Source organism: Chinchilla lanigera, unplaced genomic scaffold, assembly GCF_000276665.1.
Source record: "Chinchilla lanigera isolate Chin_1 unplaced genomic scaffold, ChiLan1.0 scaffold00029, whole genome shotgun sequence".
Classification (NCBI taxonomy): domain Eukaryota; kingdom Metazoa; phylum Chordata; class Mammalia; order Rodentia; family Chinchillidae; genus Chinchilla; species Chinchilla lanigera.
This window is the reverse complement of record NW_004955430.1, coordinates 16,037,960-16,064,624: the sequence shown is the minus strand read 5'-3', so window position 1 is coordinate 16,064,624 and position 26,665 is coordinate 16,037,960. Positions and strand designations below refer to the sequence as shown.

At 38.7% G+C, this 26,665-nt stretch overlaps 1 protein-coding gene across 2 annotated transcripts in view; it reads left to right on the top strand.

Moving 5' to 3' along the window:
• Positions 1–26,665, top strand: part of Thrb (thyroid hormone receptor, beta) — a 330,551-nt gene that overhangs the window by 258,072 nt on the left and 45,814 nt on the right. For both annotated transcript variants that reach the window (XM_005387482.2, XM_013515651.1), the window contains exon 5: positions 4,044–4,304. In XM_005387482.2, coding sequence (XP_005387539.1) covers positions 4,044–4,304 — 261 coding nt within the window. The remainder of the gene's footprint in view (positions 1–4,043; positions 4,305–26,665) is intronic.

The window sequence follows — 26,665 nt, the reverse complement described above, 5'->3', positions numbered from 1 at the left end:
AGGGCTGTCCCTTTCTGACCACTGTGTCACAATCCTATTTCCTTTGCTTTAGCTCTTTTTTTGAATTACCAGCTCACTTTTTGTGTCCTAAAGTACTTGAATATTTTAATGTAATTCTCCCTTTTTGATGGAAAGGGTTATTTTCTGTCATCTTCAATAGAATTTCCAGAGATAGGTAGTTACATAATGATGTTTATGTTTACTATATTTCTCTTTTGCAAAAGAGCCTTTTGGTCAGTGTGGTGTCAAAGCCATTATAGTGCTGGTCATCTAACTCATTTGTGTCTAAACTCCTTTGAGACACACAGGTCACTGTGTATCTACTAATTTATTTGCAGTCATGTATCAGTATCTATTTTCTTTCATTCTACTTATTTATTAATTTGTATCATAACTGGTAAATTAAACTGGTTGTCTTGATATCAGGAATATGAAGTATTCTAAAAGGCTAGATGTTAGCTAAGATCTATTAAAGAAGAAAGAATTCACACTTCATGTGAATAACAAGATATGATTATTTCTAAAACCCCCCTTTAAAAAATTATTTCCACTACCATGTGCAGTGAGTCTCCAGTAATGTTTAGAAGAGTCTTTTTAAATAAATATTTATATGCATAATTGCAGTCTACAAAATAATACTCAATGAGCATCTGACTTTTAATACTTCGCCCAGTAGACTGTAAAATAATTGATGAATTCTTCAATGCTAATGCAAATTTACTCCGAGGCTGGGTGAAAGAGTCTGAAGAGACCACACATTTAGGCAAAATTTGCCAATGGCTTATTTTTTTTTACCTTAAATTTATCTCGGCCTTCTGGATATCAGACTCTGTTAAGCATCACAATCACCTGGAGAAACTGGCAGATCTACACATACCCAAGCCACATCCTAATTTAAAGTCAGGTCTTCACCTGACTATAGCACCTCCTGTGGTTCTGGTATGCACCAAAGATTGAGAATTACTGACTTAAACTTTAGGATGTGAATACCTTATAAAGGAAATATCCCATTGGTGTGAGCTTTGGGGCAACATTTGACATAGTAATAGCAAAAAAAAAAAATCCCTGAAAACTATTGTCACCAACCATATGTATGTGGAGGTGACTTGTAGTTCTCATGGGTAGATTCAAGGGGCCTGGTGTAATGGGAGTCTCATCCTTCCTTGGAAATGGAATAGGACTTGCATGTGCCCTCCAGTTCTTGAGAGGATAAGAATCAGAATCCTTTTAAAATAAATCACTATTGAGTTTTCCCATGACCCAACTAGGACTTTTCAGTCTCCAGGTTTCCCAGCACTGCCCCAACCAATAAACCTGCCAATTAAGCAACTGAATATCATTATTGTGAATGTAATTAAAGACAGTAATTATAAGCTTGTAAATGCCTCCTATGAATGGAGCCCTTTTCGCAAACCATCTGAAGCACTTTTCTTAGAAAAGTGGAAGGCAATCCTATCCCTTGCCTCACCCCAAACATAGCCTCCCTTGCTAAGAAGAAACTCCCTTCCTGCTGGCCCAAGGGACCTACTGAGCAAGTTGTAATGGGCCATGCTTCCAGGAAGAATGTCCCCTTTTGGGTGTAGTGCTTTTCAGCACCTTTCATCTAAGTATGGCTTCCCTAGGCAGCAGTGATTACCCTGTGGGGCTGTGCTTCTTAATTTCCGTTGGGGCTGGGGAATTAGTACCAATTTAAGAATTTCTACAGAAAAATAGGATGTTAGAGGCCTTACAAAACAGTGTGAGAACTTTCACATTACACTACTGAAGTTGAGCCTTACAAGGTTCAATTAGCTGAAGATCTAGACCAAGTCTCTAAAGTAAACTAGGTACTATAGAAACATGCATGAATATAAAGGCTGTTCATGTCTGTGGAAATAAAATCAATCTCCTTAGGCCCAGAATTAACCCTTGCATTCAGTCACATTATATTTAGCTCATGAAAACCCTAAACCTTCATGGAAAGTAGGTATTTGAATGATGTGTTTATCTTGAAATGCAATACAATCTCCCAAGATCTCAATCTGTCTTTCCTTTAAATGGATAGTGAGAATAAGTGTCTGTAATTGCACCAGTAGCCAGTGTGGTTGTAAAGTGGAAGAACTCAGCCCAGACCTTTTTTATTCACCCATGCAGTGAATAATGCCACCGAAGCTCTGAGAAGAAAAGCACCCATCTGTATTTAACTTACCTAATACAGTACCTCACCTAGCCCTTTACATAGCAGGAATTTTCAGAGCTCTTGTTTGATAAGATCAAATGTTGCCCCCAAATTAGCTACATAGTAACGCAGCCAAAGTTAACCCAGCCATTAATACATGATATATTTTAAAAGGAGGCATTTCTTACATGCTCAATGAAGCTACTTCAAGCCGCAGTATTTCCAGTTAGTATAACAAGTAAATCACATGCTGATTGTTACTTTCTTATTGTTGGTTCTGATCTCCTGAAGTAAATATAGATGTGCATGAGCATCAGAAGTGTCTCAGACTAACGTAAGGACTCAGAGTGCAACTTCCAAACGTGAGAGAAATTTAAACTTTGAGAGAAACCACCCTGCCCAACCTCAGCTGAAGACATCTGGTAGCTTTAGCGAGGCTATCTATGAAAACCCAAAGCATCTTAATCTTTTAATTAAATAATTTTAAACTCCTGTTAAATGTTGGAAAGGCAGTTTAAAATTCCCTGGGTAAGCACAGGTCAGGATGCAGCCGACTGTTCAGTTCGCCCACATAGATATGGCCATCTATCTTTTGGTAATTTCAGTATAAAAGAAAATTCACATATAAATTATATTTTTCTAATTACTATATATGACCACTTTAAGAGTCTGTGTTTTCTAATTTTGGCAGTGGCCTAAGAATTTCTGGAAATATGGATGACCAGACCTTATTTTTGGTACCAGGAATCAAACTCACAACCTTGCGCTTGCCAGGCAGGCGCTGTGCTGATGAGCTACAGCCCCAGCCAGACTTCTTTTTTAAATATATATAATATGTATATATAGGGGAACTACATATGCATATGTACACTTGCTTTTTTTTACACTTTATACCCACCTACAGTAAAGATATTAAAAGAGATAAAATTTGCTACTGGGGAAGGGTAACATGAAAAATTCCTAACTATACAATATCATTCTATTTGTTTATTGCTTCTTGGCCTTTTGGATGAGATCATGTGTAGTATTCTATTTGTTTCCCATTTTCCAGAGGGCAGACCCTCAAGTCCCTATAAACTGAATAGAAAAGGCATGTAATATACATAGATAATTAGCTACACAGTAACCAGCCAAAGAATTTGGGCTCATCATTTTATTATTAGGACACTTCATTTGCCCTACAGCAAAAACACTATCTGCCCCCCTTCATCTGATCTCATTCCCAACTTGGGACCACATTGAAACCATTCACAAAACTTTTCTTTATAAGATCCATTTTTTATTTATTCTTTTAGTTCGTTGTTGTGGGGTTTTTTTCTGGGTTTTTGCCATCAGGCTGGTAAAAATAGTTGTCACTCTGCATGTAAAAACAGAGTTCTCAGTCTCCCTGGGCCACGTAAGCACGTCCCACTTAAGAAACAAGGTGTCACTCAGGTCAGCCGGTGATAAAACCTAAGTCAAACAAGGCTGTATCCTGGCTGTTTTGTCCTAAGGATCTGACCTGAGATCACAGCCAGCCTGGACTCTCAAGACCTCAAACGGTCATCTAAGCAGTAGCATCAACTGATGTAAACTTGCTCTTGGGCCATTGCTGTGGAAGTGGGACTAACAACAGTGCAGTCTTGCCATGGAGCAACTGATGTCTTGGTAGGCACTAACAATAGGGGGGGATATGTGTTGATTACTCCAACAGGCAATCCAACTACAGTGGCTAAACGCCTAAGGCTGACAAATTCTGCATCTTATCACTGCCGTCAAGTGGAGGTGCATGTGAAAACTGTCAGCCCAAAAGAATTGAGAAACAACTTGCCTTCCAAAACTCTGCATCTCAGCAAAATCCTGACAATGCCAACAGCTCGACATCTCATGTTTTTCAACCCTCCAGAAAATGGCCTTCCAGCCTGGGACAAACAGAAGCACTGTCCAGACCAAGAGCAGGACTGGAAGCTAGTAGGAATGTCTGAAGCCTGCCTACACAGGAAGAGCCATTCTGACAGGCGCAGTACACTGAAAAATGAGCAGTCGTCACCACACCTCATCCCGGCCACTTGGACAAACTCCATATTCCATCTGGACCACGATGATGTAAATGATCAGAGTGTCTCAAGTGCCCAGACCTTCCAAACCGAAGAGAAGAAATGTAAAGGTAACCATATTTTTATTAGACCATTATCACATATTTCAGCAAGGAAAAATAATCCCGGTCATGTGTACCCATCTCTGTTTCTTCCAGTGCATGATTTCCATGGGTTTTTTCCAATTGTTCTGTCATGAGGTTTCTTAGTCCTCAAATCTTCTTCTAAACATAAATAAACAAGTGTGATCCAGAGGAAAGCAGTTCCTTTCCGTTTCATATTGTGTCAAGACACTTGGGAAGAAAACATTTTTCTTTAATTACCACAAGGGTTGTTAGTCTTGGCTTTACTTCTATTTTTGGATCTAAGTAGAAACACACACTTTTGCACATGTAACTAAGTGTTATAAAATGAGTGTATGTGTGTACATGCACATGTATATGTTTCTTTTCCCAATTGTGCCACTGGTTAAAGTAATTTCAATGCCAAGCAGATAATTCATGCTCAAAAGGAAGGTTTTAAGTTGTTTTCTTTTACTCATTAAATCCTGTGTCATCATCCTGAATGGGGAGATTATGGTGTTAGTAGGTTGTCACCTCATAAGAAAAAAAAAAAAAAATTAAACTGCCCTAAGTTCCTGATCGCATGAGACTTAGCGGTTCTTTACCTCAGGGTGCCCTTATCCTGACAGATGTCTTTGTGCTGATCACTTGATTGTCTTAGGGCTCCCCAAAATCTGTGCTTCTTAAATCAATTTGCATTTTTAAGTATCCAAGAAATCAATTTGAGTGTTTAAATGTCTGAGCTCATGTAACTTCCCATTCTTTCCTAACTTAGAGGAGTTTATTTACTTGGAAAAGGTTGTCTTGGGGGTTTTGTTAAGGATTTTTAACTCATGATAAAGTTTTAATTTTGCGCTTGATCTTGCCATCCTCTATAACAATGAAAGTCAGTTCTTTGCTTCTATAAGAAGCCAGTAGGACTTTCCCAATTATTCTATCTTAAACATAAACGCACAGTTATATTAATCACACTTACAGAAAAGCTGAGGTCTTTTAGCTTTTCTGAAAGTACTTTAAAGCTCTTTGTAACAACCCCTTTACCTGGAATATTGAGTATACAGATTGTTACAGTTGAAAACTAGGCCATCCAAAGGTAATGGTTAGTGTTATGACCTCTGATTTGAGTGCAGTCAAAACCCTACATGTTGTATTTGAACTGTCTTTCATATTTATTATTTAGGAGGGTTGAGGGATAGAAAGGGATATTTTGAAAAAACAGTACAGTTTTCCAAGGAGTGGGGGTGCAGGACAGGTGTATGTGTGTGTGTGTGTACATGTGTGCATTTGTTTGAAATACAACTGAGATTTAGTCTTCCCATGTGTAACCAGATTATACCTTCAAATTTTAGTATGTGCTGCTGAAGCAAGCATGTGTATCTTCAAATTTTATAGACACTCTTAAAACCAACTCAGTTCTTGGTTTATAGTGAAATGCCAGCAGTAAACTCTAGTGACACCGTCATTTCAGCACCTCATGAACTAAATTTGCTTCATTCACCGTTGGTATCTATCCTTATTCATTCATTTATTTATTCATAGAGTTCATCTACTGTCTATAATTTATGAGAAATCCTGGCCTTGAGTTTCTAGCTTTCTCAACATTACAGTTTTCAGTTTGTTGGTAGCCTTAAACCTAAGAGGAAATATTCCCTGGACCCAAGAGCCTAAGTAGTACAATGGCTAACACCACAAATTTTTGAAATTGACATATTTGGGCTATAATCTTAGCCTTTTTACTTTGTCCTTGAACAAATTGATTTGATTATTAATATAACTAAATAAGATAATGTGTTTGAGCAGTTAACATAGTACCTGATATAAACTGCTCTCCAAATAGCAAGTATCATTATTCCTGTGACCATTGGTATTAGCTATGCATCATTAAATCACATCAATTTTATGAATTAGTAAAGAGATAAAACAAGGGGAGAATGATAGATAAGTTGCAGGGAGGTTAGAGTATTCTTTCAGCTCCCTTTCACTGAGATTATTAAAGTATATCCTTACTATTCTAGTATTAAAAGAAACACAAATAAGATAAACTCTTCAATGGTTTTCAGAGATAACAACTGGGGTTTACCTTCACGTAGGCATAAGGTCTCATCTCAGCATGAAAATGCCACCAGAAAAGGTATGGAATCATGGCCCAAGAATCTTATAAACTGAATTTTACTCCTTCTCAATCAACACCTATATTTAGCAAGGCACTAGTGAGGCCAGGAAAACAAACTGATTAGTCTGACTTTTCAGAGTTGGTTCCCTATCTGTTCTACTAGTCTGCCATCTTTATATAGGTACTGAGAGGAAATTGTTATTTGATGTCAACTTATACTGAGCATTTATGTCTAATAGGATGGCTGTCTATCCTCCAAGCAGCCATGATATGTCAGACTGGACTCCAGTCCCACGAATTCATCCATCAGCATTTATTGAGTGTTTATTATGTGCAGGACATTGTCCTGAATGTCCAAGCCTGAAGAAATAGCAGTTGTACCCAATAGATGATTCCAAGGGCTCCAAATATAATGGATTAGAATCAAATGGTCCTAAAGGATATAAGAATTTAAGTCTGCAGTACAGGATCCAAAACAATAAACTCTTTGAAGTTGTGCGATCTCCAAAATCAGTAGTGAGCAGCGAGACTAGTGCTCCTCTGTTATCATGAACTGGTGCCCTTCTGCAAATTGTTTATTACCACTCCCTACTGATGAAACCACGGAACAAGAGTAAGCTTTAGAAACTTTGATAGTGTTTTAGCCTTGCCACTGGCATCTGCATGCATGATCAGTGGATTCATTTCACTGAGCAAGGTGTTGGGTGTTGCGTGTTCTCATCCTTGCCTGGTCAGCCGTGTATGACCAAAACAATGGAAACATGTTGCACAGTAGAGCTACGTATTACATGAGATTTTTTTTGAAAGGTCTTTCACTTAAAATAGAGAATCATTTATGTTTCTATTATGCTCAACTTCTTTTCTTTAGGCTTATTTTTAGTGTGTATCTAATATTTTCCATTTTTGCTCTGAATACCACTTTTATTTCAGTCTGCATACCTGTGCTGCTTATCTGCTACACACATCCTGAGTAATACCCAGTCACACTGTTGACTAGAATGACAGCTCCAGCGTACTTACATTCTGCTTCAGAGCCCTTAATCCAAATCTCCTGTGGCACCAGAGGCCATTCCGTCCTCTGGGCTATGCCTATTCCCTCGCCCAAGCCTGCCCGTTTCTTACAACCCTCCTTCTTTCTCCATGCTGTACTTCCATTCCGTTTTTGTCACAATTTGGACTGCTTGCTCTGCCATAAGTACCACAACCTTCTCTGTTCACCTCAGCCCTTCCCAGGGTCTGAAGTGATATGTCTGATGCTCAGTGTCCACCATTCAGTGGCACTAACATCACTGAAGCTTCTTAGAAATGAGAACCCGAGGCCCCTTCCCAGACTATTAAATCAGAAAAGCTGTATGCAGGGGCCCAGGAAGCTGTGTTTTAACCAGTCTCCTGGTGACTCTTAGTAGATCTCAGGGCCATGAAATGTTTGAAACTACTCTTCAAATCTCAGGCAAGGAAAGGGTCTGCCATCTAGTGGGCACTACCGGAGCGTGTATTCCTCCTTGACAGCACATGGGGTGCCCCCTGAGACTGTTCATTCTTGCTCGGACCTTTCTTTAGGCTTGGTTTACCAACTGGCCAACTGGATGATCTGCTTAATCATTACTCCTGGGGCTGGGGATTTAGCTCAGCGGCAAAAAGCGCTTGCCTGGCAAGCACAAGGTCATGAGTTCGGTTCCCGGTACCGGAGAAAAAGCAAAACCAAAAAAAAAAAAAATCATTACTCCTCATAATGCGTGCCTCTCGAAGGACTTGAGCCCTTCAGAGAATTCTACACTGACTGAGGCCCTGATCTACCTCTAAATTTCTATAAGGCTTTGTTCCTGTGTCATCTCCAGCTCACCCTGAACTTCTTTCCAGGACCACGAGGTCCCACCAGTCCCATAAGGACCAGTGCCTGGCAAAATAAGGCCTGGACTGACCTACCTCCCTGGTTCCATCAGAGGAAGAATAGCAAACCCAGTGATCTCACTCAAATTTCTCTATAGATTTGCTCTGTGCTGAATGTTTAAAAGTTTTATAATTTTTTAAATTATAAATAACTTCTTCAAAAATCATTTTTATCCCATTTCCCCAAGGACAAGAAGCAGTGTTACAATTTTTATTATATTTCAGTCCTTTTTATCTTCACATGTCTGATTTGGACAAATTTGGGGTTATGCTAAGCATGGCATTTTTAACCAACTTTCAGTGTTTAACAGTATGTCGTGAGCATTTTCTCTTGTCATTTAGTATTCTTCTGAATCTTGACTTTTATCGACTATAGATTATTTTTGCTTGTAGCTAGAACTTCATTTATTAAACAAGTCCCCAGGCTTAGAAAAATTATAGTAATTTTTAAAACAATATCTTATATTAAGAAAGGTGTAGACTATTAACTCATGCTCTTCATAAAGAGAAAAAGATGAATCAAATCAGCGGTGACAATTTTAAATGGTGTACAATTCTCATTTACCAAAATAACAGAGTGCTTTGAAAATTGGAAACATAAATGCAATGTGTGCATTATAATCCTTCAAAGGAGTCACATTTTCAGTGAGTGATCACTATCTTTGTCCTTAAGTAAAATACATTTTCAGGTGAATGAGTATTTTCAAAGGTAGAAGATTAAAAAGCTTGAGCCCTTCTACCATCTGCTCCATCCATCTCTTTTCTCCACTCTGTCCCTACTTACCATATATTAGGGCCTGCAGTCCTAGCTGAGAGCAGCAAGGATTCTTATACTTCAAAGGCCCTAGGAGTCTTAGTGGACAATAGGAGAATAAGGGGTCTCTACCAGCTTCTCACACAGTAAGATATCTGTGTGGTTTGATACTTTACTTACAAGTAGACCAGGGCTGACCAAAATAGGAGGATATAAAAAGAAAGAAGAGCTATCAGCTAGTATGGAGAGCAGAGAAAAAACTGGAGGCAGAGCAATGTCAAAGGAAGGCAAAAATGCAAGGTTCTGTTCCGTCCAACTTTGTTTTCATTGAGAGGCAACATGGAGGAGTGGATGGGCCATCAGGAACTTTCCAAGGTCAGATTGTTTGCCTATGATATTATAAAATGAAGTTATGATTCTGACATCCCTCTAATAATACCCTGTCCCACAGAAACACTCACATAAAGACATGAAGATGTATGTTCAAAAGCATGCTTTGCACCTATGTTTTTGTTACTGATAAATTATAAGCAATCTAAATGTCCTTCCATAGGGGGATATTCAAATAAATTATGGTATATCTAAAGCATTCACTAGAAAAAAATTTAAACTCCCTTTGAAAAAATGATTTTAAGAATACTAGCAAAAGCAAGCATCCTACTGTCATTTCACTTACACATTTAAAAGTCTGTATGTGCACCAATCTGCATAGAGAAAAGTTCCAAGATGTACATCAAGCTTGTCTTTGTAGATACCTTTCAAGAACAGGTGGAAACAGGGTAATGCCAATCTTAATTCTATACACAACTTCAGTCAAAATTTTTCCAGGAATATAACAGTGGATCACTTTAACTTCTAAATGGTAAGATCATGTGCTTTACAGGCAGCTGGCTTAAACTGACTTCTTGCTCTTTAATTCATCACCTTAGGGAAAAATGTTTAAGCTCCTTGACCCCTATTCCATTTAGTTTTAAATGGAAAAGTAATACCAAGATTTCAGATCTATTGTAAAAACAAAAGATAATGTATATAAAGCACCCACACAGTGCCTGGTACTTACAGGACACTAAACAAATGATAACTGTTTTTAAAATATAAACAGTCTTTTAGCCTTATGCCCTCCTCTCCCATTCTGATACCCTTTCTAACCTTGAATTACATTGTATAATTATATAAAGATAAATAAAGAGAAGCAAAACAAAGCATCATACCATAATTACAGTAGAGGGATAAACAGTTAAGAGTCCATGTCAATAATAAAAGTAGTTTTCAAATGTTTTTAAAATTTAAAAATTTAAGAAATCACCAAAATTATGAAGTAGCTGAACTGGAACTCAAATTCAAGCAGTCTGCCTTCATTGCAGACCTCTTTACAATTAATACCTACCCTCCTATGATCCCAAGGAAGGAATCTAGAACCACAGAGGAAACACTGATGTCCTATCAAGTGCAGATACTGGGCCGTCACACCTGCCACAAGAGGAGCAATAGGGGTCCCCATACACCTGCTTATACAGTCTGGGCTCATAAGGCTAGTACTACCACTTACCCACCACTGAACCCTGGCCAAGATATTTAGCCTGACTGAGCCTCAGTTTTCTCATCTGTAAAATGAAACTTTCTTTCACTGAATTATGGAAAGACATACTAAGCTCTTAGATAATCTCACAGAGCATAGCAAGAGTTCAGTGGGTGGGACTTACTAGTGATATAATAAAGTCTGAAAAGACCATGAGGGGCAGACTGGATGTTAGGAATATCAAATGATCCTGTAAGGACAACCATTAAGTCAGTACTGACAGGATTAAAGTTTCTTCAGCCAGGAACATGATGGATGGAGAGGATATTATTGGGAGGTTCAGACTGCCAAAGACATTGTAGGTGACTACTGGAATTCAAAGCCTTTCCCTTCCCCAAGATATTTCTTCCAAGTTGTCCTGAATTCCTGTAATGGTTGCCCTTTTTGTGTGGTCTTTCAAAATGCAAACATCCTTGCTGGAGAGCTGATCAAGTCACTAGCTTCTGCAAGTGGATGGATTGGACAGGACTGCTTTCTCTCTTTGATGGCGTCCAATAAAGGCAATGGAATTGGTGGGAATCATTAATTCTCTCCAACAAAGAACATAGCTCTAATTCTCTCTCAACACAGAACAGAGGCTAATTGACCATACAGAAAGCAAGGACATGAGTCTCCATTGTATTATTAAGTAGCTGTCCAGTATGATAACTGCATTTCCCTTTGTGGGAGAAAATAGGGTAAAATGCATTAAATCAGTACTGTTCCCAGAATCTAAGCTGTGATCCCCATGAAAACATAGACTCAGAATAAATTGGGAAATCTGTTGCTTTAGACCATTTCTTTTGTGTCCTTACTTCCCTTTGGAACAGCTTTCCCTAAGAATTTGAGAGGCTGCAGGCTATACATACCCCATTTTAGTTCCCCAAAAGTTCTTTGTTGGAGAGAATTAGTGGTTCATTCAAGACTAAATAGTGTCAGAGCCAAGGAACAAACCATGTTTGTCTGTTCTAAAGCTTCCCTTGGTGTCTACTAAGTGCTGAAAAACATCCCTGAGACATGATCCATCAGACCTGCTAAGTAATCTGAGGATCCTTGGGGTTCTTGAGCCTAAAGGTAGCCTCTGATAGTGGCACTGCAGACAAAATAGGCAAGTGCTACTATGGTGAGCACCACTTCACATGAATTTATGACTTACCTTGGCATAGAAATGGTTTCTGTCTAAATAATTCTATCGTGTGGCTGATTCTAGTGGCGAACTATACTTACAGATTAGTCTTCTGGGTCTGCACACATTTATTCTCCAGGATTAAATTTGTATAAAGGGGTGGGGGATTTAGCTCAGCAACACAGCGCCTGCCTGGCAAGCGCAAGGTTGTGAATTTGATTCCTGGTACCAGAAAAAAAAAAAACAACAAAAAAAATTTGTATAAATATGAACCTGTTCAGTGGTACCAGAAATCCAGAGCCAGGTGAGCTTTGAAAGTAAGATGAGAGACAGAAAGCCTCCCTGGCCAAGGACAATTCTCCATGGTATTGACCAGGCACCATATCATCTTTGGTGAAACTCTAGCTACATGATATTTGTCAGTATTGGTTTATATAAGGAATTTGACTTTATTAAACTTTATTGCCTCTTAAAATATAGAACTGTACTGGAAATATGACTGTTTAACTGAATTACCTATATTATGAAGTCCCTTGGCATTTGAGTTAGAATATTGTGTGTGGGTTGATGGTTTACTAGTCTAGACGGCAATATTCTGTGAGTGGCAGACGTTGTCTTATAATGTGCAACTATAAAGGCCAGACTATTTTAAGTCAAGCCTCAAAACTAATGAAAAGATACTTACTGGGCTCTTTGTTTGACTAGTTCTGGAAATAACTTCTTATAATAAGCCTAAGATATAAAGCTAAAGGTCAAAACTGTATAAGTAAAAGGAGCTACTGCCCTTTAAGAGAGTAAAAAAATACATATTAATTCTTGCAGCAGTTTCAATTGAATGGGTTTCCAAGGAAACAGGTATCTGCTATGGGTTCATCCTACTTAATATTTATGCCCAGACATAGGGAAATAGTGCTTTCTTGTTACTCTTTCCTGAGCATACTGATATGCCCATTCTTAACTTTCTTATGCAATAATCTTCATATGCTATTCTATGATTCTTTATAAGGCTTTGTAATATTAAAAATATAAGCCTGGAAATCACTACTAAAAGCTAAGAATCAACCTGACTCATTTTTTTCAATTTTTATTTTCTATTAGTACATGCTTGCAGTACGTAATGGTTACATATTTCGTGGGGAGTTGGTACACGTACATAGCACATCTTCATTCTTTTTCCCTCCCCTCCCTTACCCTCCTCCCACCCATCCCTTGGTCCCCTTCCCTTTTGCAAAAGATCAATCTCCCAATTTTCTGTGATCTTTTATTTTGTGTTCCTCATGTAAAAGAAAGTGCATCAAAGGAATCAAATGTTGTTTGATTCTGCTTATTGTTTTATTGCAAGTCTGCTTTCTTTTTGGATTGGTTTCTAAGAGTTGAACTGAAAAAACAAACTTGGTAGCAAAGAGCCATCCATCTCCAAATTTGAGTAACTTGAATGTTTTTTTAGAAGATCTCTAAGGCAGACCTTTAATTCCTTTCAGTGTTCTATTTTAAAGCAACCCGAGGCTTACCCAGAAGTTGCAGTAATGCAGAGAATTCCCATATGCCCTTCGCCTGTGTTCACCATGAACATTTTGCTGCATTCACTTTACAGTTCTGTATATGAGTGGATGTGTTTCTTGTGTATATACCTATTATTGTTATTATTTTTCAGAACCACTTGAGAGTTAGGCACAGATATCCTGCCCCTTAACTCTAAATATCTTAGTATGTCTCCTAAAATAACAGAAATTCTCTGAAAAGACCATAGTACAATTATCAGAATTGAGAAACTTAACATCAATACATACTATTTTCTAATCTATAGACTTTATTTAAATTTTACAAATTGTCCTCTTCACTTTTAACTAGCTAACTTTTAAGAGTTGGCTGAGGCCAAGACCAGGCCTGAAGGGAGGACTTTGCTTGGAGAGGTTTTCATGGGCTTTGTCCCTCTGGACAGGGCTTGGACAGGCTACTGCAAATTGTCTTTTAAACCAGTCTTGTTTTCTGGCCCAGGATCCAGTATTGTGCATTTCACTTAACTTTTGTTTCTTTAAGTCTGCTCCCCACCTTACCTCCTGCCTTACTAAGGTATAAATGACAAAAATTCAACATATATGTGATATACAATGTGTCATTTTAGTAAGTGCATACACTGTGAAGTGATTAAATCAAGTAGCCATCACTGCAAATCCCTATCATTCTTTTGTTCTGAGAACATTTACCATCTATTCTTTTAATAGTTCTATATACATTGTTATCAACTGTATTCACCATGCTGCACAATAGATCTCCAGGACTTTTTCCTCCTGTTGAGCTAAAACTTAGTACACTGTGACCAGCATCTATCTGCTCTACTGTGCCACTCTGCCTGCAGCCTCTGGTAACCACCATTCCATCCTTCAACTCCTTCACATCCCACATCTCAGATCACGCAGTTTGTCTTTCCATGCCTGGCTTGTTTCACCGAGCACAGTGTCCTCCAGGTTCTTGTGAGTCTGCTTTAATCTGGAACAGATTCACAGCCCTTCTTCATCTTTCATGGCATTAACGTTTTTGAAGAAATACAGGCTGATTATTTCCCAGCATATCCTTCAATTTAAGTTTGGCTGTCATTTCCTCATGATTAGAATCAGATGACATTTTTGACTGAAATACTAAAAAGTTGTCACATTACATTATGTTTATACCTATAAAGACTTGAGCTTAATGTATGATTCATAAAGTTTCCCATCTTCTGAACCACCTATGTCTTCATGTGAGAAGGCCTGTGCCTTTATTGGTGAGCTGTTTCACTATCTCCTTGGGTTAGATAGAATGAAGTATATTTCCTTAAACTCTTCTTAGTAAGTATCCATTCAATACTGTCTCAAGAATAAAAGTTGCTGTCTATCTATCACTTCTCACATATTGAAGGATGGAATGACAAGCTGGCACTTAAATTTCTAGGGATAAGACACAGACTCCACTGCCTGAGGTCTTGTCCGAGGTCATGAATAGATTCTGCCACTTTCTTCTCTTCTCATATTTTAACTGGACGTTTTTTTCTCTTCATAGTTCAATCAGATTAAATTATAAAACAACTAAGGCTGGAGTACAGTTCAGGGTATTCTTGATTTTTATTATGCACCTTTCTTGAACATGTAGACATTTGAAATAAAACGTCTAAAATAAAATGTTTGAAATAAAATGAAGAATTTCAGTTCTCCATTTCTAGATTTAGATCTCAAGGGTACCAATAGATCCTATTTTTGAAAACTCTTCTAATAAATCCTCTTCATTCTCAGTTCTGTTATCACTTCCTCTATGATCCTTTCTCCATTCCTCATCTAGAAGAATGTGTTTCCTTTATGGGGATCACAAAATTTTATTAAAGTGTTTACTGTGTTCTACTTTATTCTAATTTGGCTTCTTAACGTGCCTATTTGGTTCACCAGAGATTGTGAATGCAGCTTGATTCATATGAAAAATATTTTCATTTGAGTGTGTTCTGTGTACCCAATACTGAACTATGTGGTGAGAATCAAAAGTTAAATGAGACATGTCCCTTTCTCCAAACAGACATCTTGGCAGAAATTTGAGTTTAGGCTTGAAATCAATTGACAATGACAATGAAGCAACGATGAAAATTTTACTGGCTGGCCGGTATTAGTCTTAGAGAACAGTCATGAAGAATTTCTCCTACATTGTTCAAAATATGACAGTTCTTTACACAATGTACATAGATATCAAAACATCACATGATACCCCTTATAAGTATGTGCAGTTTTTATGTCTTATTTATCAACTTTACAAATAAGGTTTAATTTAAATTTTAAAAAATAATTAATTCCATTTTACTCTATTTTCAAGTAACACTTCAAGTATTCCATGCAGAAGATGTAGTTTTCTGCTTGTTGATTGTCTTTTTAGTTGGATTATGAATTTCAGACCAAGGACCAAGTCTTCTTCCTAGGATGTATCTCCTTTAGATATGGAGGAAAGAACATGTGTGGTACTGATACATTAATGAGGTAAATGTTTTAATTTCTGTATTTTGAGAATCTGTGTTAATTATCTCAAATTATGTGTACTCTCACATCTATTTTTATAAAGCTATATTGGCATCCAACTTACATACCAACACATTCTCCTGTTTTAAGGGTACAGTTTGAGAATAATTTGTGTATAAACAGAGGCATGTAGCCGTCACTACAGTGTTACTTTAGAACATTCCCATCACCCCTATTTGATTCACCAGAGATTTACCCCACAAGAAACTTTCAGCCAAAGTTTATATAGTTATAGCCAAAGTTTGTATAGTTGCTCCCCATTCCTCTGGCAACCACTCTTGCACTTATGTCCCTGTAGATTTCCCTTTTCTGGATGCTACAGAAATGTGGAATTCTTTAACACGTGATCACTTATGGCTGGCATCTTCTCTTCTCATGTTGTTTTGAGGTTTACTCATGTTGTACTGCATATCAGCACTGTGAACTTTTTACTTTTAATTATTCTTGATAACATTTTCAAGTATAGGAGGAGTGAAGCCTTTAATGAACAAAGGATAAATCTTTTAAAAACTATATCAATTGTGGTATGGTCTGGTTTTTGCACTAGTTGTTCTTAAAAGTGAAAATAGCAAAGTTAATGCAAATGATTCATCACTATTCCTATTATTAGGGACATGTGTCTTAAAATTAATCTCTGACATATTATTCTAGGGTAAAGAAAGTACACTATAGCTTTTAAATTTCAAAACCATTCCACTCAATCATTCAACTTTTGAAATCAAGTTGGCCAGTGTAAATTATGATCAAATAATCATCTTGATATATTAAATTAAGAGAAAATGTATCTACTTGTTATAAGTGTTGAAAGAATACATAGAATGTATGATTATGTGATTTTCACTCAAAGCCTAGATGATATGTATAAAAAGACCAAAATATTCAAGAGTATGTATACTTTTCAAGAGACAGGGGAAAAACAGACAAATTCCCTAATAATTGTCTATAATAGATATGTAAAGTGGTGTTAAATGAAACACACCTTGTAAAAACAGATGTTATTAAAGCTGCCTTAGAATATGTGTTGAAATACGCATCAGTCACCCAGAACTTTCAAAACATTAAAAAATTTGTACATAGAAAAGTAGTTTGGTGACCTGGGCTAAATGAATTCTTGAATAGAAATTCAAGAGCCTAAATTTTGTACTAATTTCTTCCCTTAACAGCTATGTAAGCGTGACAAAAACTGTCTCCTCAGTTTTCTGCTTTGAAGGATGAATGAAAACACCCCGTAACCAATCTCACTGTTAGGACTATTACATGCAATAGACTTCATTATATTATTTTGCAGTTATGTTAGTCATATTTCTGTTGCTGTGATAAAATACCTAAGAATAACAACTTAAAGGAGGAAAAGTTTACTTTGGTTCATGGTTTCAGAGGTTTCAGTCCATGGTCACTAGTTCCATTGCTTCCTGTCCCATGATGAGTAAGAACATCATTGCAGGGAGCATGTGGTAGAGCAACGTGGCTGGCTGGCTCACCTCCTGGCAAACAGGATACAGAAAGAGAAAGAGAATGAGAGGGACCAAGGACAGGATCTAGCCTTCCAGGGAACACCCCCAGTGATCTACTTCCTCCAACTAGGCCCACCTCCTCACATATACATCACCTCCCAACAATTCTATTAGTTGGGAACCAAGCTTCAACACATGAGCTTTTAGAAGATATTTGAAATTCAGACTTTATTATTTGACCAGTGTTGTGATTAGAGTTATACCAAAACTGAAATTTTACTGTGTATTTTCTAGTCCTGTCAGACACTTATCAGAGTCATAAGTTGCTTTTGAATAAAAATATTCATTAATGAAAAAGCACAGACATTCTACTGTTAGATTAGAAAATTAGATAGAATGAAGTATATGGCCCGGGGATATAGCTCAGCAGCATAAACACCTGCCTTGCAAGTGAAAGGTTCTGAGTTTGATTCTTTGTACCAAAAAGAAAAAAAAGAAAAAAGAAAAAAAGAATAATTCCATGATAGTAACATGGTCTAAAATGTATTTGAAAATCTTACTTTTCTTTCAATCCCCAGCTATAAGGACCATGATACTTTTCTTAGACTATCAGAGATCAGAGACAGAGCCAATAAATATACCACCCAGGGCCAGAGACAAATACAAACAAGTCAAAATTTTGAGAGTCCAAGACTCAGCATAACAGCCAGTGAGCTGGAAAAGTTAACAGGTACAGGCCTTCTCACATGAAGACATAGGCGGTTTAGAAGATTGGAAACTTTATGGATCATACATTAAACTCAAGTCTTTATAGGCACAAACATAATGTAATGTGACAACTTTTTTTAGTGTTTCTGTCAAAAATGCACAAGGCCTGTACCTTTACTGGTCAGCTGGTTCACTATCTCCTTGGGTTGTTAAAGTTAACAGAAATTAGCTATTGGACTTCTCCCTTTCCCAAAGGTTGGCTCTCAAACTTTAGTCCACTGGGGAATCCCCTGCAGGGCTGACTGCCTGGTTCCATCTCTCAGAGTTTTTGACCCAGTTGATCTGGGGTGGGGATGGGGAGTTTGCATTTCTAAAACTTTCCTGGCATTGTTAATACTGCTGATCTAGGAAGCACTTTTGAGGATCATTTCCCTGAGGACTTTGGAGTCTGTTTTCTAATCCTCTTGGAACAACAGAGGGTTACATTTGTTAACTCATTCTATAAATTGACATATTTCATCAGGTAAAAGGTGACTATCACTGACTTATGAATGTGCTAGGCAGCAATCAACCTACCCAAGTGAAATAAAACTATCCCTGAACCTTAGACCCAAAAAGACAGTGTCCCGGTGGAGGAGGCGACCGGGGCTGCCCGGATGCAAACTTCCTTCCTTTGTGAACCTGACCAGTGGGCCTGCTTCCATCAGTGGGGCCAGGGAGCATCTTCTTCCCTCTTTAGTAGCTCAGCAAGCCAGTTCTGTTCCACTGTACCAGGTCAGAACCAGACCCCTTTCTAGCAGTAACCTACACAGTCATTTTTTCAAATACATTTTAGTAAAAGCACAATTTTGCTTTGTGATGGATTATGAGCGAGAGTCTCCCCTTGCTAACCTTTTGCAGAGCTATAACAAGCTAGAACTATCCAAAAAGCTGTTATTAAATACCAAAAGAGAAAAGTTAGAAACAATTTCAGAGTACAGTGTTTTCAAAGAGGGAAGCTCTGCGTTTCTCTCTGTACCAAAAGAGAGAGCCTGAAGGCCCTGGCCTGGGATTTGCACTTCTGTGTGTCCAGCCTGCCTCTCTAGCCGGTAGCTTTACTCCATGGAAAAGACCCCAAATAGTACACAACTCTTCAGCAGCTTCCCAGCCTCTTCCTTTCTGTTTTCAGTATGCAGTGGAGAAGTCTGCCATCGTTCCGGGTGATATGCCAATCCATGCCATCATCAGCCTCAGCTCCAGCATATATATCCAGCCCTGTGTTACACAGCATTTCTCAAAGGCTGTTTCATGGAGCATTTGTATCAGATATTACAAGATACATGGCTTTTGTAATCAGATGGTCAGATTTTTTTTGTACAAAGTAACACAACACTTAACTGTGTGTGTGTGTGTGTGTGTGTGTGTGTGAGAGACAGAGAGAGAGAGAGAAAGAGAGAGAGAGAGAGAGAGAGAGAGAGAGAATCTCCAATGGAAATCAACAGTACATCATTTGACCATTTCTTTTCTTCAGAGCATCTCTAGGACTGATATTATGGACCACTTTTGAAATATCATCTGAATGTTAATCTAGTAGCCATGGTGAGCACAGAGATGCTTAGAGGCAGAGCATTAACTCCAGTAACCATGGTGTTCATTCCATAAGGAATACACAATTACAGGATGGGTGAATGCAAATCATAAGGAGGAAGGGCAGACCCTCAGTAGGGAATGTCAGTCCCCTGGCCCTGGATGAGTTCTTTTAGTCCCCTTCCCCCACAGCAGTTTTTTATTTGTCATTTGTTTGTTTGACATCTTTTTTATTAGTGTCCACAGCACTTTTTAACTCTAAAGCACTACATCAAGTTAGGAAAATAAAGGCCCCCACCTGGACTAGAAGGGTTGATACGGTGAAAGCAGGAGAGGGTACCGGGCCCAATAGCAATGAGATATTCTGTGATAAGTTCTTCATAAGTCAAACAAAGTACTTATGGAATGCACAACTCAGTGTTTGCCATTGTAATATCCTAAGGCCTTGGGGAAGCCTGGGAGAGGACCTTGCCTGCACAGATTTCTCTTCTGTACTGGGAGATATTGAAGGGCTACTTTAAGATAGACTGGTCCCAAAGTAAAAGGAGCTTTCCTCTGCCCATAGCTGTGGAGCTGGACGAATTTAAAGTTCTGATTTTTTCCTCATAGTGCTGTGTATCAGATTCAGGGCCTCACACATAATAAATATGCAGTCTGCTACTGAGCTATGTCCCATAACCCAGATTCAGTTTCTACCCTCTCCACTTTCTCTGAGGTGGGGTCTTGCTATGTTGTCCAGGCTGGTCTCGATCTCCTGGACTCAAGTGACTTTCCTGCCTCAGCCTCCCAAGTACTGGAACTGCAGATAGTTTGGAGTCCTAATTTCTAAAAGCAATGAATCAGAAGTTTCCAGACATTAAAAGATGAAGGAAGCATGCTCAGAAGTATTGTGCAGTCCTGTAGACTCCTCCAAAATACATTAGCTAGCATTCAGATATCTTGTAGCCCTTGGGTAGTACAACTTGTACTTCAGTCCTTTGTATTTATAAAGGGAATGTTTTATTTGGGTAGCTCCTTCAAGGGTGCAGGAAATGTTATGGACTTTTGTATAACCTCTCTTGGGCTGCAGAGGTGATTGATAGTGACAACTATTCATAAATAATCTCAACAAAATATGCTTAATAAATGAGTCTGTCTTGATTCTCTAGCGTTAAAGATATAAAAAAGCAAACTGAATGGATTTTAGACAGATAGATATCTCTCAGAAACTCTCCAAGCCTAAGACAATTCATGTATTTCAGTATGTAAGATGTTTCTCTTTATTAAAAAAAAAAAAAGATACACAGAGGTCTTGATGCAGTGAGAGCCCTCCATATTTGAGCCCTCCATATTTTTTTCAGAGAGCAAATATTGCTATCCACCTGATGAGTGAGTGCCACAGGCTTTCAGGTCTATGATAAAATCAACAGGCTCCTGAAATGCACAGAAAGTGGCCTTCAAGCTCAATCCTGAAGGTTGAGAAGGCTCTATTTTGTGAAGAGCCCAAAGGAGGGACATTTCAGACAGAGAAAAACATGTGAAGTATCCTTGAGGCAGGTGAGAGCTTGGAGTATTCTTGGAACTAGTACACTGTTTTGGCTGGAGTCGAGTGGACAAGAGGAAGGGAGGGTTGATGGGAAGTGGGGAAGGGCCACGTTTGGTAAAGAATGTGGATTCTATTCTAAATGCAGTAAGAAGCCACTGAAGTTTTACTAGGGAGGGACACAGTCTGGTTTGCAATTTTTGGTTGTTGTATCAAAAAAGACCTAAAGCGTAGAAAGGCTAGCAAGACCGTTTAGGAAGTCCCCTTTTGAGATGGTGGCGTTCCTTGGAATGCAGCAGCGGGCATGGAAGTAGAGAAGCAGATGGATTGAAACTGTTCTAGAAGAACCCATGCTTGCCAGTGGATTGGATTTAGATAGTGAAGGGAAAGGGGGAGCAGGTCCAGCAAGGGGCTCCACGGTTACTTGCTGAAGCTCCCAAGCAGAATGTGGTACTGAAATGGGAAGAATGTGGAAGGCACAGGCTTCAGGAGGAATTAAGTGTAAGATACTTATTATTGTGCAAATGAAAATGTCTGGGTGAGGTGGGAGCAAAGGTTCTGGCATCAGAGGAAAAATCTCTAGGATGAAGATACATGGGGATGTCTGCAGCGTATAATTGTTGTCTTTTTTCTTTTGTGGTATCGGGAATCGAACTCAGGACCTTGCACTTGCCAGGCAAGGGCTTGTGTCGCTGGGCTGTATCCTCAGCCCCATAACTGTTGTCTAAAGCTATAAGACAGGATGAAATCAACTAGAGAAGGGGCTAGCAAATTTTTTCTCTAAAATACCCTGACAGTAAATATTTTCAGTAGATTATACAGTCTCTCTGGAAAAGCAGCTATGGATGAGCCAGGCATAGCGGCACATGCTTGTAATCCCAGCACTCAGGAGGCTGAGGTAGAGAGATTGCTGCAAGTTCAAGACCAACCTGAACTGCATAGTGGAACCCTATCTCAAAAAGACAAAAAAAGAAGAAGGAAAAGAAAGAAAGAAAAATAGCCATAGATAATATGTAAACAATTAAGTGTGACTATGTTCCAATAAAACCTTATTTATAAAACATGTGGTGGCCATATTTAGCATACAGGCCACAGTTTTCTGACCTCTGACCCACAGTGAAAATTTAGACCGAAAAGAGCAAGAAAACCTAACACAGAATGAAAGGCATATCAATAATAATTATTCTGTGTACATATTTATGCCACCTGCTATGCCAGTCACTGTTCTAAGTGCTTTACTTATGTAAATTCCCTTAATCTTTACAATAAGGTTGATACTGTTATCCTTACTTTACAAATAAGGTGGGTATTTTACAAATAAGATGGGTATTGGTACCCCTATTTTACAAACAAAAACCTTGTGACATAAGTAAGTTTATTTCTTTGTGGACAAAAAGTCCAGAGGCTGGCAGTCCAGGGCTAGTGTGGCAGTGCTGTGGACTTCACACCCTATACTCCTCATACATCATTTGTCCATCATCCCTAGAGTATAGCTTCACCCTCGTAAACTAAAATGGTGGCCGGAGCTCCAGCCATCATATTCATTATTGCAGGCAGCAGTTAAACAGGACAAAGGGGAAGTAAATGGAGTGCACCAATTGTCTCATAAGCTGTCTTTTAAGCGTCTTAAAAACCGTCTTGCCCTGTTTGCTCTATTATATCTCATTGGCCAGAATTATTCACACAAATATACCTAGGTGCAAGAGAGACTGGAAAATATGCTCCTGCCCCATGGGCTAGGTGCCCAAATAAGAGATAGGGAGTCTCTTACTAAAGCAGACATAGTAACAGTCACTAGGTCCTGGAATACCTACCATTCAGTCACCTTAAGACTTAGTCCTTATCTCTATGTGCCTTTTTGCAAGTATAGTTGATAGCGCCCTTCCTAAGTCATTTCTGCTCAGTCGTCTCATTGCTCAGGCTTCCTGTGTTGAAGACCCACACACTCCTCAAAAGTTAGCTCACAGGATGCCTCTTGTGTGCAGCTGTGGCTGGCTCCCTGGGCAGATGCTTCCTGTATCTCCACAAGTGCACTGCCTGCTTGCCCTTGGTTCTCACCTGGTGTGTCTCCTTAACTGGGTGATTCAAGGACAGGCGAAACCAGGTTCAGGTGTGAAGGGTCAGTTAAGAACTAAAGGAAATACGTAGCGAATCTTCAAATGGAGGGGAAAAAGGTAAGAATGCAGGATGTGCTGGCCCACAGTGAAAGGGCTGGGGTCATACCCAGTAGTTAAGTGGTTCTCAAATTTCACTTCCTATGCAAATAATCTGGGAAATTTAAAAAATCTTGGTGGGTGGTTTCCTCACGTGGTGACTAAAGCAGACTTCCTGAAGGTGACACCTAGGTAGTTACCTAGTGTCAGTGCTTTGGAAAGCCTCCCATGGGATTTCAGTGTGCAGTCATATTTGGGAAATAAAAGAAAATAAAAGAAAACAGAGACAATGAGAGAGCAACATTTGCCCTTCTGAAACCTAGAGGGTTTGTTATTTTTACCTATGGTATGAGTAGTTAGTCTTGTTCTTTTAAGCTATTTCCTACCAGCCACAGGAAAAGGTGCAATGATATAATAAATTATTATTGATTGAAACATTTCCAATGAAAATTATTAAAGTCTCCCCGAGTTTATCTAATACTGTTTGAGGCACTGTGGGTCAGATAACTCTTAAGTGTCTCTTTAAGTAACTACATTAGTCAAGAGAATAAAAAAACACCTTCACTGAATTTCACTTCACTTGTGACACGGACTATATTCAGATTGCTTTATCGACTTACAAAGAAGCATGCACGATCGATCACTGGTAACAGACATGATTGCTTCCAAATGGATGTGAAGGGGCATACTTCAAGTTAAACTCCATTTTCAGCTAGCAGCAATGCAAGTTTCCTGTGCATTCATTAGGAGTTAAGGAGAGTTCCCACTTGGGGTAAGGAGGACATTTCAGGAGTCATCTTCTGCTTTCCATGAAAGGAAATAAGTTCTCTTAGTAAGATCTCTGAAGGAATCTAGCCTTTTAAAAAATTCAATAAAAATTTCATTGATTCTCAGGGGTGTTTCAAATGTTTAGCAAAAAATGAGAGGAGTAGAATTCTCAGGAGCGCTTCTTTTTTTTCAGTGCAGTATGTATATCCAGTTCCAGGGGTGGATAACACTTGGATTTTTCAAGCACATTTAGAAACTTCTGAAAATTGTTTTTAAGTGTTCCTGTGGAATGAAAGTTGAGGCTCTGGCTTTAGCTGATACTGTTACTGGTGAAAAGCAAGAAATAGCTTGGATTTGTGCCTTCAGTAAAAAGAGAGGAAGCCAGGAAATGTGCTGGGCAAAACTGCAAAATCAGACGGATTCAACATACAGCTCCCAAGCACAAAAAGAGGCCTCAGAGTATGTGTGACTGCCAGGAAAGATGACTGCTTTATTGAAAGGTTAATTTTCAAATTAGTTTTGGGAAATTTGAAATAAATAAATGAGATCAGATAAAAAACATAAGGCCTGGATCCTTTTTCCTGGGGTTTGCAGAAAATAGTCACTGCTTCCAATAAAATGTTTTGACATTTTCAGTAGAGAGGAAATGTTAATTGTAATGTTATGTGTATGTGTTCTTTAAAACGCTTGCAAATAAATCTTTTATTTGTTTTAAGAGTGATCAGTGCAGAAACACTATTGAAATGATAGCTGTGTTCTTTATTCCTTATTGGTAATGTCAGTGCTTTCTAGGATGTTACAATTCATTTTCCAGGTTCAGATATACCAGTTGAAGAGCATTTCTTTACTTGTTTTATGGTCCAGTTATGGTTTTCTAAGAGTCTTATTACTAACTATCCACACAGGTTGGCCTGGGTTTCTTCTCTCATTTGAATACACCTTCTGCTTATTCTCTAAGTCAGTGGCCCCTTTACTACAGGTGTAAAATGACATTACTCAAAGACTGTATCATGACAGCCCATCTGACTTTGTTCATTTAATCCACCTGCTATTTAGCTATTTGGCGGCAGAAACAAGGCTCTTTTTGTATAGCCATCTTTGTAGCCACTACCTCCTTGCTGTGTACTCAGCAGACGCGCCATAGTTTCTTGAATAGCTGCAATCCTTTCCTTTTTCCTTATGTTCTTGCCACAAAATTCGATGTTGCAATTCATGACTGGAGCTACACGTCCAAAGCCTTTGCTTTGGCTTATTGTAAAATACCACAATATTGCATTATCTGTGGTCCCTCAGGAAAGAATACCACAGTCAAATATTCATGGACCAGCAAGGACCCAAAGATAAACATCACTACCTGTGGGCCAGCCCAGCAGTCTGCCAGAAAAAGAGAAGAAACCACTGGCCTACCAGAAAGCACCTTCACTCTTATTGATCTCATAATCTGGAACACATGCATACCTACGAACACACACGTCGATATGGGTCACCTCCACAAGGAGAAAATCCCATCTTACCAAGCATCTACTGTCTAATTTTGTATTTGTTAACTTCATAGCTAAAAGATAGAGTGATTCTTACAGAAAATAATACTCCCTTTTTGATCAATATCTTTAAATGCCAAGTGTATTAACACTACACAGATCACATAAAAGCTGGAGAATAATTTCAAAGCAGATCTGAATGGAAATAAAACAAGTTTTATTTCCACATACTCCTGATCAGAGTGTTCCTAAGCACAAATGGAATAGAAAAACTGCTATAATATGAGTATTCCTCATACGGGGGCATTGGCATACTCTCAAAGATTTGATTTCCTTATAAACAACACAAAGCTGGGGCCAGGGACATAGCTCAGTGGCACAGCACCTGTCTGGCAAGCGCAAGGTCCTGAGTTCAGTTCCTGGGTACCCTCCCCCAAAAAGTAACACAAAGATGGTTAATTTAAATTTTATCTCTCGTATAGATCAGTGCTAATGATGTAGAAAGTGATCAGGTACAAGGAGTGGAAAAGAACGCACAATTTCAAACGTATCCTTCCTTGGTATGATTTAAAAACCAGTGGGAATGTGGTCCAATCCTGCTATTAAAAGCCAAGTGGTAACCTTCCACACCAGATTCAAGCACTAATGTTTGTACAATTAGATTAATGCATTGGAGTCAGTCATCAGGCTCATTACTACTGGATTTTCTCTGTTCGTGCTAATAAACCAGATTATTGATTTTAGGATTGTCTGTGTATCTAAGGATATTCCCTAAGATGTCTTTATAATGTTTCATGCTTAAGTTGTCAACCATAATGACAGAACTATGAGTAATCATTTTCTAATCATGTTGAAAGGGGTTCAAAACCACATATAAAATGAACCTCCCCAGCTTCAGAGTGACAGAAACATTGTTGCTGTCACTCCCCTGTCATGTAGCTCCTGTAGAAGGTCATTCCTACCTGCCCATCGTCTTCCCCAGGCATTAGCTGCATGCACAGCTTAAGACCTTTGTAGTCATAAATCTTCTTTCCAATATGTTTGAATGGCAGGAGAGCTCAAAAGACACTTCTGTCTAAATAGGGTTTAGCACATCAGGTGCTGTTCTGAAGTTAGGCAGGCTGGGTTGCTGTGTTGGTGGTGGTTATTCATCGCCCCTTCTCATTTCATGTGTATGTATGTATGCTTCTCGGCGTATATGCCTGGCTCTCAGGGTGTATGGGGCTGCTGAGTGCATGCGTAG